Source organism: Myripristis murdjan, chromosome 14, assembly GCF_902150065.1.
Source record: "Myripristis murdjan chromosome 14, fMyrMur1.1, whole genome shotgun sequence".
NCBI lineage: Eukaryota > Metazoa > Chordata > Actinopteri > Holocentriformes > Holocentridae > Myripristis > Myripristis murdjan.
Window position 1 is genome coordinate 27304690 of NC_043993.1, and position 12581 is coordinate 27317270.

At 38.0% G+C, this 12581-nt stretch overlaps 1 protein-coding gene across 1 annotated transcript; it reads left to right on the plus strand.

Moving 5' to 3' along the window:
• Positions 1 to 873: 873 nt before the first annotated feature.
• LOC115371615 (palmitoyltransferase ZDHHC20-like) lies at positions 874 to 11494 on the plus strand. The gene is made up of 13 exons (XM_030069075.1): positions 874 to 1007; positions 3184 to 3210; positions 3356 to 3450; positions 3623 to 3743; positions 5930 to 5999; positions 6183 to 6215; positions 6530 to 6650; positions 8011 to 8143; positions 8818 to 8944; positions 9172 to 9258; positions 9388 to 9467; positions 9646 to 9693; positions 9787 to 11494. Exons 1-12 carry the CDS (start codon positions 890 to 892, stop codon positions 9687 to 9689), a joined length of 1056 nt encoding a protein of 351 aa, XP_029924935.1. The 5' UTR covers positions 874 to 889; the 3' UTR covers positions 9690 to 9693; positions 9787 to 11494.
• The last annotated feature ends 1087 nt before the right edge of the window (positions 11495 to 12581 follow it).

Sequence of the window (12581 nt, forward strand, 5' to 3'; positions counted from 1 at the left end):
ACAACAAACAAACAAACAAACAAACAAACAAAATAAAACACACGGAAGACACACGAAAAACAAAAGAAAAAAACAACAAAATAATTAACTAAATGAAGAACTAAATAAATAAATAATAAATAATAAGTAAGTAGTATGTAAGTAAGTAAGTAAGTAAGTAAATAATAAACAAATAATAATAATAATAATAATAATAATAAATAAATAAATAAATAAATAAATAAATAAAATAATATCAATAAAATACAATAACAAAAAAACAGAAATATATTTACTAACATTTTCCATCGGCTTTCATGGAGTTGAAATTTTTATAGTAAGAATATTTTATTTAGATAGCACCTTTCATACAAGGGATGCAGCTCAAAATGCTTCACAATAAAGTGAAAGAGCAAGAGAAAAAACAACAGAATAAAAGCAGGAGATTTAAAACCAGGCAATCAATTAAAAAAAAAAAAAAAAAAAAAAAAAAAAAAAAAACCTGGCAGCAAAAAAACAAATGTCGACTAAATATATAAAGATGGAGAAAAAACAAAGGAAGCGCTAGAAACAGTAAAATAGGTGGAAACAAAGGAGGATATTAAAATGTGAAACAAATGAGGACATTAAAAAAACAATGAAAGAAGTAAAAGAAGAGAGTAAAATCATGAAACAAAGGAAGCTTGGCAGGTAAAAACGATGTTGGATAAATAAGTTTTCGACTGTAGTGCTCACAAAAATGCTCACAAAGCCTGCATGTGTTATTTTACGGTGCGGAAGTTTAACAAACAGGACTACAAATGCCCCCTGGTCCCTGTTGGATGTTTCACTTGTACGGTATCTTTGAGTCGAGAGTTTAAAACCCGGAGTTTGACGTCACCAGCTAATGTCCTACACACACGGATTAAAGATGGCGCCCTCTCATACAATGAGATGCTGTAAAAAAGGTCTCAACTGGATACCTGTTTTATTTATTAACCTTGTCATTGGCTGGTCCTACTATGCCTACATCGTGGAGCTTTGTGTCTGTAAGTACAAACTCCTTTTTTTCCGCCAGTTCAAAGCGGCACGGCTCACTGTTTATATCCTGAAACAGAAAAATCACGGTCGCAAACTTTGGTCAGCTGATTGGACTGACATTTTTTTTTTTTAAATGTATTTAATTTAACCATACCTAGGCTACACATGCACACAAACTCATTTTATTCTCTTAATATTGATGTGAATTAACAGTTGACATAAACATATTAGACATACATTCAAAAAAAGGAGAGATAACTTGGGCTCGACTGACAGGAGAGTCAATTCACTGGAAAAATAAAATAGTTTGGGGTAAAAAAAAAACAACAAAAAAAACAAAAAAACAAACAAACAAAAAAAAAAAACAACCTCCGCACAGGTAAATAGACCGTCAGGGTGTCCAGGAGAATGGCTGTACTCTCCTAGCATAAACTTAACACTGAGTCTAATTATTGGTTTACCTATAGCACATTCATATTCAGTTTGATATGATTTTAAATAACTTTTTTCCTCAGATATAGTTTTTTGTTCACAGCTCTGCCCTTCATTCTGATGCACAGTGTTGTCCTCAGTGTGTTTTCATTCTGGTCCATAGTCTTTATTATCAGTGTATAGACAGTATCTGAACTGACCACCACAGTGGAAATGATTTTCCAGCTCCTGTGGAAAATCATTTTACACTTTGACCTCTGACTGCGGTTACTTCCTGAATTACCACAGTGAGGATGACTATAATTTAGCCAGGGTCAAACAGAGTCTCTCTAAGCTGACTGGGGGTCAACCTTTGGTTCAGTCAAAATACTTAAAATGACAGATGAATCCATTTACTAAGAGAAATTACTCAATTAAGTCTTTTTTTTTTTTTTTTTTTTAACCAGGCTGCATTTGAATACAGTATCAAATGTGGTAGTCAAACTGAATGAATGAAAGAATGAATGAGGATGCATTGCAAGAGCAGTAGGATGTATTAAGGTGATTATGACCAAATAGTAACAGAGTGTAAAATCCATGAATGTGTGGACAGCAGCATCTAGAAATTAATAAATACACTGCCGCTGCATGAAACTTGAAAATATGAGGATACATTAGTTTAGAGGAAGAGACTAGACACCGTGTTCATTGTGCACTCAAGTTTATTTTAAAACTACTGTTTACCTGGCAACAGGCCTGAGCCCTCCTTTCAGCCATGGGTTGTCATCACAGCACACATGACACGGTATTCCCAGCTGGCCTGTGTGGCAGGTGGGAGAGAAGTGAGGAAGCATGTAATAAAGGTCATTATTCTACATTAAAACACAGCTGTAAAGCAGGGTGAAGTACATTCCTCCATACGGGGCGGAAGAATTGAACAAAAGCCCAAACAAAATGAAATCTGCTCATACTTTGAACAGTTTTAAAAAACAGCTGAAGAAATGGAGGCTGAACAAGTTAACATGATGAAACATCCAGCTCTAGATGTTTAGGTCGAGGTCTGAACCTGTGGATTTTGTGCTTTATTTATTTATTTATCTGTGTGTGTTAGGGTAAAATGAGTTATCATTTGCACTTTCCTGCTGTTACCAATTCTTGCCTGCCTCCCAGCCATGAATTTCAATGGAAATAATCATTATTGCAATATCCCTGCTAATTTTATTGTACTGTATGCACATTTGTTTACCGTATTTTTAATTAGTCAAATAAAATCAATCAATCAATCAACTCCAAAGCAGTGGGAACGGTAGTAAGTCTGCCCTTTATCCAAAACAAAACAAAGAAATCCATCTTTGGAGCTGCAATAGACAAGCATTTCATTGATTTCCAGTTATGAGTGAATTTTCCTTGTGGATTTACTTCACCTCCGTTCAGTTTAGTCATGGACCTGCTCAGCCCTGTACACACAATGGCTTTTCATGGCTCCTGTCAGCCTGCACTGACTGTACCACCAGCAGCATGTGGACCCAGATATGTGTGTGTCCCAGCGGCCGAGCTCAGGACAGGGACATCCCTGCTGGCCGAACAAAGCTCTCTCTTATGGGTGGGTCACTGCTGGCCGTGCCAGGCTGCTGCCGCATGGCGTGAGGAAGGGGGCTGGGGTGAGATGGAGTTGGGGGTAAAGAGAGATGTGTTGTCATGCGTTCCTGGCACATTCATTAACTCTCACTAATACCTATGTCTCTCTGTCCCCTTTTGTGTCTCAATCCGTAGATACAATCCCAGATAATGCAGAACGAAGTAAGTTCACGTCCACATTCATAATATTTGCTAATTCACAACTTGATTCTGTAATTCTTATGTTTTCTGATTTCTCATAGCAAAGATCATGTTACAGATCCGGATGTAATTGCGTTAAAAACTGTCATTGTGTTTCCTCCCAAAGTCAGCTACTTGGTGGTCTTTCACATTTTCTTCTTCATGTTCACGTGGTCCTACTGGAAGACTATATGCTCCAGGCCAGAGGGGCCCTCCAAAGCGGTATGCTCAACTGTGTGTGAGTGTGTCTGTGGTTGGTGGAGAATTTGACTCCTAAAAAAAAAAAAAAAAAAAACTAGAAAATGTATCCTTGCCTTTTGTGTTAGCCCACTGCAAATGTACCGATGCATTGTGTGTTAGATTGACTCTGACGTGGTCGTTCTCCTCCTGTCAGTTTTGTCTGCCCAAAGCTGAGAAGGAGCTGTATGAGAAAGAGGAGCGAGCTGAGATACAACAGGAAATTCTGAAGAAAGTGGCCATGAATTTACCTGTATATACACGCACCCCGGGAGGAGGTGAGGCTGAACCTGAAAATATACATCTGGGGAAAAATCACAGTTTAAGGGGTTGTTCTCCAACTGTACTGTCATTGCCGAACTGGCCTTTTCATAACAGTTAAAAAACCTAAAATTAGAAATGAATGCATCTCCCTAGATAGATTGCTGAAGTCTTTTCTTTTTTTTTTTTTTTTTTTTTTAACCAGGCTGACACGATCTCTGACATACTTTCCTCATGGTTCATTTGTCGTTTATTTGCAACATAAAAAAACAAACAAACCAGAAAACACAATGGGAGTAAAATTACATAAAACGTAATGCAAAAAACAGCAGATCACAGAAGTCTGCTCTGTTCAAGACAACCTGGAAGTGGGAATCTCCTTCCTCCCACCTCGGAGCTTTCAAGTGGTTTAGGTGGGAACAAAATGGACATCCAGAAGAAATACTTTCGCAGAACTTACATGGAACAGTTTAAAGGAATACGTCACCCATCATGCATAATTTTTTTCAGTAATTACTCACCGATTGCTGCCTTTAACCCCTGACGAAGAAAGCTTTACTGGCAAGCCTTCATGGTAAACTTGTATTTGTAAACGCCAGCCATCTCTTGTCCAATGGGGAAAAACGGAGTCTGTAATTTTACAACAGCAAAACACTATCAAAAGTTACATTTAAAAAAGATCACACTTGCCATGCAATATAAACCAAGTCTTCAGTAAAAAAAAAAAATGCATTGTAGGTGAAATTTTCCTTTAACCTCCCAATTTTGCAACAGCTTAGTGGTATGTATTGATATTAAAAAATGCCATGCATGAACAGAAAATTGAGCATGTGTTTACGCGCTTAAAACATGCTGTTATTCGTTCTTAACATGCACTCTGAACGCCACCATGTGGATCTACTTTTTTATGTGACATTAATGGAGCTACACTGGGGAAGTAGTGCTCAGAATTCAAAGCCGATGGGCCGATCAGACGGATATTTCCAAACATGAATCATCCCAGTTGTCTTGAACACAGCATCGGTATAGCAGCTGCAGCTGGCACTCAGCCCAGCGGCTCTTCTCCCCCATGTCGACTGAAACACATAAACATGAAGCCGGAGAGTTAATTGGACACAGGTGAGCCTCGTTGTCTCAGTGGGCTGCACCTGGCCCTTGCTGCCTCTAGACTCCTCTCATTTCCTCAAATATCTAAAGGCTGGAATATTCGAAAGGAAAATGGATAAACAGCCACTTCCCTGTATTTATGTTTAAGATTTATTTACCTGCTAGAATTACAAAAAGAGTGGTTAGGCTGCTTAAAACCTAGGGAATTTATAGATCAAGATAAAAAGAGATGTTTTAGGAAAGTTTTTAAAATAAAATTGCCGATTACACACCTGAAAGACAATTTGTTTCGAAACACCCCTCAGCTTTAACAACACCTATCACTAATGGCAGAGATAACCTAACCTAATGTAACGTAACCTAACCTAACGTAAATAAAGGAGATGTTCCAAGTACAACCTCCAGGGGGCGACTTTGAGAGCTGAAACTAGGCTAAGCTAAGCAAAATGTGAATTATTCTATGAAATTATTCACTTGAATCATACTTGTCAATACAGAGATATCTTCCATTTCACCAAAAATACACTTAAAAAAAAAACTACAACTTTGATTTAAGTCCCTCACTGCATATATTTCATGAGTGTGGGCAGACGGAGATGTAAACTGCAACTTGACTGGTTGGCAGAGGTACAGAACTGTGAGGTGGTATTTCTAGTTATTACTGTATTTGATTAGAAGAAAATGAGCAGATGTGGTTACTAAGAAACACAAGTCTATGTGCCTGGATAAATGAAATCTGGTACTGTTGAGGAAAAAAAAATAATTTTTTGCTTTAGTTATACAGCGAACATCATCACATAGCTCAATGCTTGTGGAAATCTTCTGATTGCAACCACTGATCACATGTCTGCTTATAATTATATGTTCATTATAAATACTGGTCTGAGTAATGATGATTGTTGTAAGTATTTCAAAATCAACTGTGATGGTCATTTTATATCATTTATCCATGTAGCCTTACCGTGTGCTATGTAATATTCTGTTTAGCACATTTCCCAATGAAAAGACTGTGGTACACTGTTTTTTTTTTTTTTTTTTTTTTGAATGTCGGCCAGCCTTAACTGTAATACTGTAATAATGCATTTGCTCTTGACAGCCATTCGATATTGTGACCACTGCCAGGTAGTCAAACCCGACCGCTGCCATCACTGCTCCACCTGTGAGAGGTGAGACTCTCTTTACCTCTGTTTACACGCTCTTATCTATTTTACTGGTGGCTTTTTTTTTTCCAGCTGAACTCCTAAATCACTTTGGACAACAGCATTGCATACACTTCTAAAAATCTAAATGTCTGTCAGACTGAAATATTAGACTGTAACGTGTTGCTGTACCCCTCCTCTTTGTTGAAGGTGTGTGCTGAAGATGGATCATCACTGCCCCTGGTACGCTGTTTCAGTATCTACACGGTGTTAAACAGGAAACCTGTTATTATCCCGTCTTGAGCTTCATTTGATTGCCTTTCAGAAGTGTTATTCATTGACCTTATATTGTCTCTTATATGGTTCTTGTGTTCTTGCTTCCTCCATCAGCTTTATTTACCCACTGCATTAATCATTATTGATATTTATATGATATCTTTTACTGCATAATAGTTTCTGTGGAAGCAGCCAGTGGACCGATTGTAAGCATGACATTTATTTCTCTCTTTCTCTGCTTCTTTCTACTGTGCATTTTCCTCCTCTTTCTGTCCGTTCAGGGTGAATAATTGTGTCGGATTCTCCAACTACAAGTACTTCGTCTTGTTCCTGGCCTACGCCACTCTCTATAGTGCAGTGATTTCTGCCACAGTCATTCAGTATTTCATCAAATTCTGGACTGTAAGTACAGAAATCGCCTTTTTAAGCTGAAAGTGGACATGATCTTGCTTGTGAACCGTGGTTGTAATCATAGCTTATAGGAGTATGGCTGTAGGATTCTTTGAAGCCCAGTTTATCAGTAAAACCTGGAGCAGTGCCAAGGTTTTAGCAGCGGAGGGCTTAAAATCTGTGAATGTGGAAGCTCAAGACCTCCAGGAGGATGGAAGAGGGCCACAGGGAAATTTTTAGCGGTATTAGCCACCACCAAAAAGAAAAAATGAGAACTAATGTAATAGGAAAAAATATTTCACTCCGAATATTTTACTTACAGTGTAATGTGTGGCCCAGCCAGCAGAAGGCACATCAAAGAGTGAGCAGCAGGCCAGTGACTTTTTTTAATATCAGGAGACACCTCTTAAACTGCGTCCTATTTACATTTTAACTAGGACCATATTTGTAGTAGGCTTCCAGAAACCGTAGGTAGTGGAAACCATAAATATTACAATAAAATTTTATTTAAAACTTTGGATTAGACATAGTCAGGATATGGCGAGGCGGAGTTCGCTGGTGTCATTATCATCCGGTTGCTGTTTTGTGAGAACAAACGTTTTCTTGTTTTGACGATAGCTGATTGCGATGTGAGATGTCATCAACCAAATGGCGCACAGATGTGTCACTATGATGCTCAAGCGTGTATCATGTGGTCACTTATTGGAGAATCCTCTGATCTTATTATTATTTGTGGTTCATGCTTAGTGGTTAAGACATCATCCTTCACCTTACATATACCATCATACCTCTTTGCAGGAAACAGGCCCTGTTATTTAGTCTAACAGTGACAAAAAATGTTGTATTACTATATTATCTGCTTTGACTGCCCTATTTTATTTCTACAGAGGTTTCAAATGTTTGGCGATCTGTACCGATGATGTTTCCTGTCATTTAAGCAGCTCAGTCCTGTTTTTGGTCTGGAATGAGGTCATCTCGTTCTTCAGGGACTAAATCCCTCCTTAAACGGTTTTGTGCTACGGAAATGTTGGGCGGAGTGTTTATATAATCACTGTTCCTCTGCATTGTTTGTGTATTTTATCTACCACGGCATGGCAGGGGGCAACTCATCCTAAAAGTCATTTTAATTTATTTAATGACATGAAAGCATCTGTCTGTCCTTGCAATGATGGCATCTACCTCGTACGCTGAATGGTAATAAAGTGTTTCTTATGGATCCCCTCTGCAGTGTAGAGATAAAAAGGTTGCATCAAAGGCAGTAAATCGACTTAGAAAAAAACGACGTAATTCAGCAGAGGCAGCCATGTAAAGATGATTTTAGGTGGCGAAGATTAACGCTCCTGTTTTCTCTTTTCTCTTGTCGCCCCTGAAGAAACGGCTGCCGGACAATCACGCCAAATTCCACATCCTGTTTCTGTTCATTGTGGCGGTCATGTTCTGTATCAGCACCCTGTCGCTTTTCATCTACCATCTGTGGCTTGTGGGAAAGAACCGGACCACGATAGGTAAGTGTCAGTCATGGATTTCCAAGCAAATATTCACCTATAGTTTGACTGCTGATTGCATTCTTTAAAGGAATAGTTCCCCCAAAACACAAAGAAAGACCCACATGCTCTTAGAGCAATCTACCCATGCAGATAGTTTCAGTTTGATTTTGTGAGGTTTCCAGTCTGCCAATCTCCCTGTCTCCCCTCACCTCAACACAATGGGGCTGCATGAAAATAATTATGTGCCTACCAAAGAACACCTATCTATTTGTCACTGGTTTGTACTCAATTGGGAGTGGGGACATACAGTTTGGTGGCGTTCTTCAGCGGGAAATACTTTTTTAGTTTCCAGCAAATCTGAAGGCTTTCCATGTCTTTCTTTCTCTAAGAGATGTTGCCACTGAGCTTTTGACATGCACATTTTTTGGACCATTTGTTGCATTCAGGTAAATCAAGGGAGACAGGGACGATCGTGGCAACCTGGATACCTCGCTAAATCACACATACTATTTGTACTGATAGATTTCTCCAGGTAGGGAGATTGTCGGTAGTAGGAAAATATCTGCATGTATTTTGGGTTAGCTGTTCCTTAACTATTCTCTGCACTAACACTTACAAATATATTGAGATTGTCATGGTTTAAAAAAAAAAAAAGGGAAAAAAATCAAATGTGCGTATTATCCATGTTTCAGAGGCTTTCAGGGCGCCCGTCTTCTCAAGTGGCCCAGACAAAAATGGATTTTATCTGGACTTTAGTCAAAATTTCACCGAGGTGTTTGGAGACCAGAAGACACGCTGGGTGTTTCCCATTTTCTCAAGGTGAATCCACTCAGCTCCACACAAATATAGTTAACAGCCTTGTATTTATAAAGATATGTCTAAATAGGTTGGACTGCGTCTGCATTCCTCAAGGCTAAATAAATGAGTATCACCTCCTTATCTGGGTTTAAAAGCCCTTGTAATGGAAGGAAGGACAGTGAGATAAAAAGACTAATCCCAGATGTCCGACACATTGGCTGATGCTGTTTTTCTCTCTGTGTTGTCAGTCTGGGTGATGGCCATTCATTTGTTACCAGACTGGTACATATAGATCCTGAGCAAGCTAATGCTGTCCTCCAGCAAAATGGCAAAAGGTTAGTACTGTTTAGCACGCAAGAGTCAAAACCCAGAGTTTTTTTGAAAATATTTTTCTAATAATATCAACACCAGTTTCTTTTCAGCTTCCTATGTTTGGTTTTAATCTCTTATTTGTCTTATTCCAGCTCTGTCGAAGGTGCAACCAATCCTAGTGCGCTTGATAACAATACACAGCATACCGCTGATAGCAGCAAAGAGAAAACTGGTGTGTTGCTGATCCATTTTTTCATGCCTCATTATTATCATTTGTAAACTGTATATTATAATTTCCATACATTTGGGCTAAAATTTACTTTTTAAATGCAAGTATCTCAGCACCATCTTTCCAGAGAGCATCTGCAGCAGATCCTGAAGCATGTTTTGTTTTGTTTTTTGCTTTTCAGATGGAGGCCAGACAGTCTCTGTCACCATGGAGAGTGAGCCATAAGAAGGTATTTGGAAGAGAAATGAATACTGCAGTCATAATGATGCTGATTTGTTTTTGTTCTTTGTGTTCATTGTTATTTTCTTCACTGTTGCTCCAGGTCAAAGGGACATCAGACCTCATCCTAGAGAATCTAAGCCATCAACTATGATGCCTTAAACCAGGAGCATCAGCACCTCCACAGGAGCCATCCTCCACCATCCTTTAGCTTTTGACGGTGCAGTCTCAAACCACAGCTCTTGTATGTATATCGGACCAAACTTACTTTTGTCATTTAATCTATAAGCTAGTACCGTTATTATTATGATTATGATTATGATTATAGTCCACAGGGACTATACACTGACCTCATGGACTGCACCAGATTGAAGTGGTTTCAGAGACTTTGTCTTGTGAACCAAAGACTTTCAAAGAACTTTTTTAAATTATTGTTGTTGCAGCTGAATAACTCTGGAACAGCTTTTGTTCCTCAAGCCGATACATTTTTAAAAACCATGTGGACTGTGGACACAAGAAGAAAATCATTCTTCATCAGTATTAATGTTGTATTATTGATTAAGTCTCTAAATGAGTTACGTTTCATTAAGAGACATGGAACCACTAAACCCAAAAAAGCATCAGCACTAATATGTGTTAATGTTAAGACATTTCAGCACTGTTGACAGTGAATGCAATAATCATATCCATCATGTTTTTTTAACTGCTAACCGAGGGTTTTTCACAGTGCACTTACCAGACGGACGGTCTGTTTTCATGTGGTCTAATTTAGTTTACAGTTAACCCAGATAAAAGCTTATAGAAAAGCCTTTCTGTTTACACTTTTTTAATACATTTTTCACATTTCAAGTGAAAGGCAAACGTATAAATGATATAAGCTTCAAATCTGAAGACCAAATCCAGCCATGAAGTAAGTTTCTCACACTAACCATTGACTCTATTGCAAGAACATAAAGAAACACTGCAGTTAAAATGCTTTAATATCAGTGATGAAGGAATATCTATAACTGATAAATGATATACTGTAGGATATTAGTGAGTTTGCCATTTTTTTTATTGCACTACATATTTTTGTAATTTATTTATCATTTTTTTTAGAAGTTAATGCAAATGTGTACTGATTTTGCTTGCATTGCTGCATTTGTTTTATATCTATTTTGAATTTGAAAAGGGCGTAATATAAATTCATGTTTTTCCCGCTGTATTTATTCCAGAGAAAGTTTGCAGCAGTAATTAATTTTCCACCTTTTGCAGTGCAGTTGTAATTAATTCAGTTTTTTTTTTACTTCAGTTTTTAGTGTTAATGCCAAGGATCAAATGCGTCGAAGGCACACCTCCTTCGATTTGTCTTTCCAATTTGATGATTGTAAGATTTACTTGAAAGTTGGAACAAAACTACAACAGACAGCACAGAATGAAACCACAACACAAACCTTGAAAGATAAAAACAGTTCACAAAACCTTTTATCCACTGTGATCCACATGCCTGAACTTGGATTGATAAGGCGGATCTCAGTAATCAAATTATAGGTTCTCTAAGCTCTATTTCACATTTGTTTGACTGGAAATAGATTGCGGTGTTGGACTGCCAGAGTGATCAATACATGATGTGTGGTTACTGACTGGTGTGTGAGCAGAGTAATTCCTTTTTGACTCAACTAATCTGAACCCAACTTGGTTTACTGTACCCCCAAGAGGCTTTAAATAAAAACTGTACGTAGGCCTTTGTTTCATGCTTTTTATTAAAACAAAACAAAATATTCATGCAATATGATATGCATTGTAACAATAAATAAAACTGAGAAACACTAGTTGAGTTGTGTTTTCTTGTCTGTGACATTCAGTATGGCTGATACAAGATGATCTCATATCTCTTGGTATATCAAATATGCCCTCTTTATAAAAATATACTATTATTAGACTTAAAATATAAATGCTGACTTTGATGAGTTCAGTACATTTGATTGGGGATTGCAACCATTTGTGGGGTGACATGCGAAGAAAAACCCAAAATGGAGCCTTCATGGTCAAATTTAGGTTTAGTTCACTCACTCACAACATTAAGGCCAGATTTATCTGTCATATCGCCACATTATTAATATAGAAACCGACGATGGCTTCATCCTCAGGCGCGTTAAACCTTCACACAGTCTCGTCAGCAGGTGACCTTGGCTGGTTCACTTTAAATGGGAAGTGGCCCCATTCAGTTGCCCTTTGAAATCAAATAAAATGTTCCTTGGGTGTGACCTTGAGGCAAAATTAAAGTTTGTAACGACTCGCTGATTATACACTGCTTGCCTTTGTTAGAATTACAGTACGTTTGGAGATGTTTACTCATTTTAGGAGGAGAACTTTCATAAAGTGAACGGGAAGGGCAAGGTCAGCGTGCTCCACCCTCCTTTTACCACCATGCACACTTGAGATGATCCGTTGTAAAGGTTAAAATTACAATGTACTTTCTTTATGTGACAGGGAAAACCAACTTGGACCAAGAGTTTCAATCAGTTGTTTAGAGTAGTCTTAGTTAGATTGACATGGTAGTCTGAGCTGAGTAGCATTTATAGGTAATTCTCTTTTCTTACCCTAAAAGACAGTAGTTTCAACTAAATATTTTCTGTACAATAGACAGAATAAACACTGATTTTTTTCCCTTTAAAGTCCCCTGTGATGATCAAGCTCTACAGGCTTTGCCAATTTATTTTGTCTTTGCTCAAACAGGTTGTTGATGTAACGTAAAATTTTTATCAGACAATCAGATATCTTTCCATTTAGCGCACCATATAGTGTGGTTCCCAGGGAGAGCAATATAATGATGCAATATTCGCAGTGGTAAACGTATAAAAAAATAAGCACAGGTCAGACACTCAGAGAAGCAATGCCTCTGTATCTGAACAGTGG